The 8,600-nt window shown below is 38.7% G+C and overlaps 1 protein-coding gene across 4 annotated transcripts in view; it reads left to right on the plus strand.

Annotated features, from left to right (window-relative positions):
- Nucleotides 1-7,824, plus strand: part of LOC103506864 (glucose-6-phosphate 1-dehydrogenase) — a 44,828-nt gene extending 37,004 nt beyond the window's left edge. The window contains exons 1-4 of one of the 4 annotated variants that reach the window (XM_026821838.1): nucleotides 3,561-3,679; nucleotides 6,366-6,507; nucleotides 6,830-6,976; nucleotides 7,168-7,824. In XM_026821838.1, the coding sequence (XP_026677639.1) occupies nucleotides 6,421-6,507; nucleotides 6,830-6,976; nucleotides 7,168-7,392 (459 nt within the window). In that variant the 5' untranslated portion in view covers nucleotides 3,561-3,679; nucleotides 6,366-6,420 and the 3' untranslated portion in view covers nucleotides 7,393-7,824. Of the gene's footprint in view, nucleotides 1-3,560; nucleotides 3,680-6,365; nucleotides 6,508-6,829; nucleotides 6,977-7,167 lie in introns of those variants that run through there. The other 3 variants (XM_008471281.3, XM_008471283.3, XM_008471280.3) reach the window with 3 other exon arrangements.
- Nucleotides 7,825-8,600: the final 776 nt, after the last annotated feature.

Genomic DNA, 8,600 nt, shown 5'->3' on the forward strand with positions numbered 1-8,600 from the left:
TGAGTATCCTGTGGTGGTGTAGTGGTCAAGGCGCTCGACTGGTTAACAGGAGGGCGTGGGTTCAATCCCATTTTTTTTTTGGAATTTTATCCTCAATATAATTTGAGAATTTGACCACAATAATAGTAGTAGCCTACTGCTGGAGTAAATTGAACGATATTGTGAATACTCAATCTTTTGATCGGACCGTTACCGGACCGAGACCGGACCTTGACTGGCACTATAGTGTGAATCAGGCTTAAGGCGGGTTCTCACGTTCAACTTTTTAGTCGTTCAACTGTTGTTGTTCAACTTTAAAGTTGAAAGTTGAATATGTTTTTTGTTCTCACGTTTCAACCGAATTGATGATTCTCATGAAAAATATAACTGTCCAAATGTATTTTTTTCGTAAAGATCGTCAAAAATAATAAATAATCCGAAAAGATTTTTTTTAAAAAAAGTATTTCTTCTCTAAGAAATTCGTCCCCAAAGTGTGCGCGGGAAAAATAATGAGATTCAAATTTTTAAAGCGTAGGGACGCTTGGCAACATTGCGTGGGACGTAACCAACCATGAAAAAAGAAATTCTTCTGGCTCTTGCTAATCTGATCACATCGTTTTCTTTGGTTTTTGCGTTTTGTATCTGCTAATTTGACTGTTTTTCTGAGTATCCTGTGGTGGTGTAGAGGTCAAGGCGCTCGACTGGTTAACAGGAGGGCGTGGCTTCAATCCCAGCCGAGGTATGGAATTTTATCCTCAATATAATTTGAGAATTTGACCACAATAATAGTAGTAGCCTACTGCTGGAGTAAAGGGACTTATCAGTCCTATGCGAGCAGTAAAAATAAGCACTATTATTATCATATAGGTAGGTACCTACGTAGGTAGTGTTTACATAAAGCGGAACTTTGAGCAGGGATGTTTGGTATGTGGAGATCATACTATTCATATTATTCTTCTCGATCGAAATAAATGTGCCAGCCTACTTAGCTTAGTTGGTAGTGCGTCTGCCTTGTAAGCGCTAGGCCGCGGGTTCGATTCCCGCCCAGGGCGGATTTTATCCTGATGGGATAATGTTCGTTCTCGGAAACGGCTGGCTTTCTCCTATCCTGTCTTCCTTCTCTCTTCGAATTCGGGACGATAAGACCATAGCAGTTACAGTTCACTCTGTCAAACCCCTTAAAAAAAATGTACATGTACGAAAAAGTAACTACTTGAATAAGTGCATGATAAAAAAAAATGGAATGAAAATATCTAAATTTGAAAATAGGTATAAGTACCTAAGCTGATATTGAAAAATAGTGATAACAAAATGCGTAGATAGGTACCTATTCGATCTATTTGAGCCCCTAACCCAAATCCCTATGGTAATAAGCCCACAGCGCGTCGTACGATATTGGTAGATGACGTCATCACAGGAGTACAGTGTTGTCGCTAGGTATGATATCGGCGGGCTTGAGACTCTCATGTTCCGAGAGCTGTATCTCACGATCTAGTGAACGCATTTTCTTCGTTATAGTCTCAATATTTTTTTTAATTTTCATAGTTTTTTCTGAGATAATAAAAAAAAATCATGAGAATCACCAATTTCGTTCAGGACAGTCACACTACTTTCAAGCTTCCTGAGTGCAGAGGGAATCACGACAGAGAGAACAAACATCCATGCTCAAGAGTAAACTGATTGTCCTCATATCCCAGTGAATTGAGACTGGTACCCTGTTCCAGAGCATTTACAATTTTACTGAGGTCAGGGTCCGTTCTAGTATGAGATAATATTTCTTCATACTTCACAGGAATACTGGAAATTTGATTCACCTGAAAAAAAGATGCAGAATCAATATCTTCCTTGCACTTCCCAGTTGGAAATCTTGACAGAAAATCTGCGTTTCCATGATCACCTGTTTTCCTGTATGCAATATCGTAATCAAATCCTGATAAGAAATGAGCATAATTAAATAGCCTCGAGGCTGTGACACTGGGCAACATCTTATTGGGATTAAATATGGAACTAAAGGCTTATTGCTGTGAGCGGAATTTTTCCGAACAGGCGCAGCATAGTCTGCTGTGGACATGCTAAGTGCCATTGCCGATGTTCGAAGGACATGTGCTTTGGTATCACCCTTGAGCAGGCTACTAGACTGCAAAGGGCCCAAAACTCTTGTCTACGCTTTGTATACAGAGCTAAACGGCGGGACCACGTGACCCCCCTGTATAATCGAGCCCGATTGCTCAGACTTGAAGATCGGAGAGAAATCCTTACACTCTGCCTACTCTACAAAATCCTTGCTACTGAATGTCCTCCTTACCTTTATCATAAATACGAATTCCGCTCCTCGGTTTTTAGTTTCAGTGGGTCAGCAGTTTTCTTTTCATTATATTTCGTGTGAGATTTGATTACATTCCAAATTGTTTTTATTTTCTTTTGCTTAGGGGCTTTTTGTATCTGCTGTACAGTATGCAAACACTTGGCCTCCCCAAACACTTTTTTCAAAACATTACAATAGGTACGGTAATAAGATAGGAAAGAAGGATTGTCAGTGTGTAAGCTCAGATAAAAAAGAGAGCGTTTGTTTTCGCTTGATACACGGATACCTTTAGTAATCCATTCTTTCCTTCTTTTCCCGCCTAAAAAGATGCCTTTATAAGGGAAGTGGTAGTTAAAGAGAGAAAGAAACAACTCGTAAAAGTAGGAAAGTTGATCATCGACATGGCAGATTTGATAAATAGAAGAAAAATTGGTTTGAAAGAGAGAATGTAGAAAAGCTTCAATTTGTTTGGGCGAAAAAGTTCTTTTTAGTGCTTTTTCTCTCTTCACAAATCCATCAACAGTAAACTTTATAATCTGGCCATGTTTATGATCACCGATTCCACTGAAGATGTTGTTTTTAATTTTGTAATTTAAAAGTGTAGGTGGAAAATTTGTAAAGATGTTATCGATGCAAGTAGACGTTTCGGAGGTGACGCGGGTAGGAGTTGAGATGGCAGGTTTAAAATTGTACAGATTAAGATTGGAAATCAGTGTTTAATGGTAGTAAACTTGAAAGAGTCAACATTCCAACCAAAACCAATAGAATCAGAATCCAATCAATTCGCCAGAGCTTCTCGCTCTCTACCAAACACACGATATGGCGTCATACTGCCATTCAGCACTTTTGCTAAGCGCGGTCTTTCCAACACAGGATATGCGGGGGAGGTGAACGGGGTGCATTGACAGAACATCTGAGCAGAGCCTTGATCTCTTACGCCGATATATAGGTAAATTTTCCCCAATACAACGCATGATGGAACTTGGAAACATAGCCAGCAGTGCGGGTGTAGACATATCAGGCCCTTGCCTCCTGAGGGACATTGAGGCTCTTTTTCAAAAATAGCTTACTAGTCTTACAGGGGTGGCTGGGGGGTGGAGCGGGCTGGGTCCGGAGGGATTGACTTCAGGAGTGCATAGTTTTCTGATCTCGCCACTTTTATAGGCCGACATTTTTGGATAGGAACTTGGCCTTTTTTCTCATTTGTGTTTTTGTGGGTTGTATTTACGGTGCTGATTACAGATATACTTTTTACTAATGACATTTTCTGTAATAGGTAACACCGAGGAAACACTCACTTTGATCAGGAAATCCCTCAGGTCAGCAACCCAAGAGGTGGAAGGAACACATTTTGATCAAAATATTCCTCATATTTTTGTTACATTTGGAGCATCAGTAAGTATTTATTTAACCTTTATTTGTAAGATTGTAAGGTGAATTTTTTTGGTCATGGATTTCCATCATTTTTTTTTTTTTTTTTTGATCATTTGATGAAATACCTTGAAGGAAGACAGGAAAGTCATTTTTGGTGACAAAAAATAGATTATAAAGGGTGTCCCAATAAGAACGCAAGATTTGATTGATCTATAAAGCATGTATTTCTAAGACAAAGAATAGATTTCTCACATGATCTGAGAAGTAAATATTCTGAAATTATGTATGTGTTATATTCTTAAGAACAACAGAATAGGTTACATTTCAAAGAAAAGGAACGATGATCATTTAATCGAAGACCAAGATACAAAAACTCAAATCCTAAAATTTTGTCGCAAATATCAGTCCCTTAGGTGTCCTGATGACCTTCATTCCTGTCTTTCGAATGACATTACTTCCGTCCTCATGTTTGTAAACAGCGCTAATCTCAAACTTTAAAAATAATTTATAGTGTATATAACATGTTCTAGTATGTTGGCACACTCTAATAAATATAAATAAAAAAAAAGATACAAAAACTGGGAAATCAGAAAGTCACACTCAGAATATGTGCTGGCCAAAACCAACCCAAATGTATAATACATTACTCCCCCCTGAATAGAGTTCACATATGACCTCTTCATCTGGTCAACATGTCGCTTGCAGGTCGACCCATCTCTCAGCTTGATCAAATAATTGAACTGACCAATCTTCCTAACAACTTTACCAACAAACCACTTAGGGCCGGGTTGATGATAATTTCTGTACTGAACCATAGTACCAATCCGGAAAGAACGCTTTACACATCTTTTGTTGCGTGATGTGTTTTTAGGTACCTTTTTCATCAAGGTCAGGGTATTCCGCATCGGTCTTCCAAACATTGCTTCAAATGGACTCAGCCCTGTAGAAGAGTGAGGACTTCTTCTGTATTGAATAAGAAAGTTCTGAATCTTGGACTCCAAGGTTCCACCATCCTCTGACATTTTTCTCAAACTTTGTTTCATGCTTTGCACTCCCCTCTCTGCTAATCCATTTGAAGAGGGAAGATAAGGAGCAGAAGTCAAGTGTGAGATACCCTGTTCTCTGTTCTCTGAGGAAGTCTTCAAATTCTTTAGAGGTGAATTGGCTGCCATTGTCACTGACCAAGGTCACCGGTAATCCAAAACAAGCGAACAACTGTCTCAGCTTGTTAATTACCCATGTGGATTTGTGGAAGTTGTAGTCTTCGTGACAAATAGTTCCGTCCATTTACTATAGGCGTCCACAATCACCAATAGCATTATTTGTCCTTTGATAGGCCCGGCAAAATCTATGTGGATTCTTTGCCATGCACCATTTGGCAACTCCCAGGGATGTACCTCTACCTTAGCATTTTCATTTGCATTCACACTGCAACTAGAACATGAACGAGCTACACGTTCTATCTCCTTATCCATACCTGACCAATAGCAGTAACTTCGGGCAAGCGCCTTCATTTTTACTATTCCCTGGTGTCCCATCACTATGGATTTGCAAGAAAGTTATTTTCATTGGATGGATCTCTTTCAATTTTTTGTTTAGTTCCTTTTACTTTTTTGGCTTTCCCGTTCAGGAGGACTTGATGTGCGATTTGATTTCATGTGACTGGAAACTTTTGCAATTTAGGTTGAGTAGGGTCATTACTAAGAGATTTCACAAGTGCCCATGCTTTTCTTCTACTTTTTTCATATCTATGTTTTCAACTAGATTCTGCCATTTTTCTTGCCTGGCTGTTGTAATACTTTCGAGGAGAGCTTCGCCAGCTTCTATTGTTTCCTCAGCGAAAGGGTTTGTATTAAAGAGAACTTCATATTTTTTTAATGTCTCTTTGGATTGGTTATTGAGTCCTCTTACATAGCTGGTTCTGCATCCTCTGGGGATGTGTTTCCTGGATATTTTTTGTACTAGATTTACAAAGTTATCATATTTTGATTGATTTCAGGCTTGAGTTTCTGTACCTCATTATCAAGTTCTTTTGTGAAATCTTTCCATTTTGCTTTCCGGAAATTGAACCTTCTTTTGAATGGTACTTCTTGGGGTGTTACAACAGCAGTGATATTACAAGTGATAGGGCGGTGTTGAGTTATTGGAATGGAGTGTTCTACATTTTTAGTAGCTTGTTGAGCCAGTTCTTCGGATACAAACAGATTGTCCGGGTTATACCCCTGTTTCCATCTTGCACTCGAGAATGCATGTGGTAGTTTTGAGTCATGTGTGAGTTGCAGTCCCATTTCTTCCACCCAGGATTCCAATTTTTCGCCATCATCATTGGTTTGTCTATACCCCCAACTTGTACTGTGACAATTAAAATCTCCAATCAAAATTTTTAGCCTCTGATTTTTGTTGTTAGGCTCGGCAAAGTTGAAGGCATTGTTAGGTGGTTTGTATACAGAGCTTATACTGCAGGATTCTAATTCTACTGTTAGTATTTCTACATCATTATCACAAGTAATAGCCGTTGACTTGATTGGAAGGTTTGGCTTCGCAAAAATAGCGCTCCCGTATTGATCATGAGGTCTTTCTGTGACTAGAATCATCCCATCAATACAAGGGCGGTGACTAGCATCTCCTCTATGAGTTTCTTGCAGGCATAAGATATCAAAGTTATTTTCCTTGCACATATTTGATAGCAGTATTTCTTTCTCTACAGACAATCCTTCGATGTTGATGGAAGTGGTTTTTAAAACGGGTCTTGACAAGGATCGATGCTGAACATGCTGGTGGGTTGTGTGGCCCTGAAAAGGGCTGATTTAAAGGTGGGTTGTGTGGCCCTGAAAAGGGCTGATTTAAAGGTGAGTTGGGTGGCCCTGAAAAGGGCCGATTTAAAGGTGGGTTGGGTGGCCCTGAAAAGGGCCCTTTTGTTGAGTTTGTTGCTTGATGCATATCTGGTGGTAGAAAGTTTAGCCGATTTAATATTGGATATTAGATCGTTACCAGGGACGGCACGTGGAGCCACTTTCTGTGTCCCCACTCGGATGATAAATTTCAGAAATAAGACGCAACACGCAACTTGGATTTCACCCTCGGGACGGAACTCAGATCCCTCCCCAACACCACCACCACCACCACCACCACCACCACCCTGTATGTAATCTATTCTATTACATTCTACAGGGCGACTTGGCAAAAAAAAAAATCTACCCGACATTATGGTGGCTATTCAGAGACAATCTTCTTCCTTCCAATACAATTTTCTACGGATACGCTCGATCAAAGATTACTGTCGACAAAATCAGAGAGTCGTGCGAAAAATTTATGCAGGTAACGTACAATTAAATATTCCAAGACAGGGTGGCGGTTCTGAATTTGCGGACCACTGAAAAATGAGTTCTTCATGATTTTTTGCAAAGATTTATTTTTTTATATACAGTCAGCTCCCATGGCGTAGTGGTCACTGCACTCGCCTTGCACGCGGGAGACCCGGGTTCGATTCCCGGCGGGGTCAAGAAATTGTTAAACCAGGTCAAGAACAAAGATATGAAGATTTCTGGAAGAAAAACCATTACTTTTCTGGCAGTTACGACACGCGTAAAGATTTTGAATTGTTACATCAGGAATTATTGGGACATGAGAAAACCAATGGTGCTGCCAATAGATTATTCTACTTAGCGCTTCCACCCTCTGTATTTGAAAATGTTACCGTCCATATTAGAAATACGTCAATGGCACCCAGGTAACTTGACTTATTAACATTCCACATTTACAATTTTGCTTCACTAACGATGTTACCTATTCCTATTTAGTAACCTTTTGTAATATCTGCACGCCTACAATTTTGCTTCCCTAATGATGGTACAGAGATGTGAAAAATGCTTTTAAGAACCCCATTTTAAATGCAAAATGCTTTGTAAAACTTTTACAATATACAATTATACAGGGTGACCACCAATGTATGGACCACTTAAATTGCTCCGAATCTGTTGGAATGAATAATCGATTGTAGGTACATGAAATTTTACGTAGAATAATAATATGCAATAAAAAATAGGGGTTCTCATTTGAAATTCCAAAGTTTGTACTGCGGATTTCCCGAACATGTTCGCGAATTTCAATATTGCCAAAAAATTATTTGCAAAAATCAAAGAGACACAGGTTTTTTTTTTTTTAAATTCCAAGGGATTCTGAGCAATTTGAGTGGATCATACATTGGTGGACACCCTGTATGTAGTAGGTATATAATCCTAGGATAATTACTATTTTCTTTAAAAACAGAAAATAACTCCTTTTTTTAATTGAACATATTTGGTTTACTAAAATAAGAAGATAATAAGGGCCGAATGCACAGTCGTTCCTAAATGATTTAGGTTCCCTTTTTCCTTGAGCTTTCCTATTTCCTTAAGGTATCCATTTTCCTATGTTGTTTATTTTCTTCTGCTTTAATACTAATGGCGTCTGTTTGTCATAGGCCACTATCGATTTTTCACTTTCGATTTGTTCAAAAAAGGTTTTTCTGTTATGTACTAACAACTTCATTTTATGATCAATTAAATAAGAAAAAATACGAGAAAAATTAAAATTACATTATTCACTTGGTCAGATTCACATTGAGAGCTCAGAAATGAAAAAATCTTATATTATAAGAACAAGATCCATTCACTCATTCACATTTCACACACTGATCGCTCTATCTCGAGAACCACAACACCTAGATATATTCAGTATTTAGGTAGGTACCTATATATCAACTCAGATTTCAGAGTCTTGAATAGGTTGATAATAAATATAATTCATGAAGGGGTCAAACTTTCTTGACTTGGCGCGAGGGAGCGTTACCGCGCTCCTTAATAGGTAGTTAATACATGATATGTATCAAAGTTTTGACTCACTTAGGGATTGAACCAGGATATTCCTCTTTCAAAGGCGATTTCAATTGAGAAAATCTCCA

The sequence above is a fragment of the Diaphorina citri genome, unplaced genomic scaffold, assembly GCF_000475195.1.
Source record: "Diaphorina citri unplaced genomic scaffold, Diaci psyllid genome assembly version 1.1 scaffold268, whole genome shotgun sequence".
Classification (NCBI taxonomy): Eukaryota; Metazoa; Arthropoda; class Insecta; order Hemiptera; family Psyllidae; genus Diaphorina; species Diaphorina citri.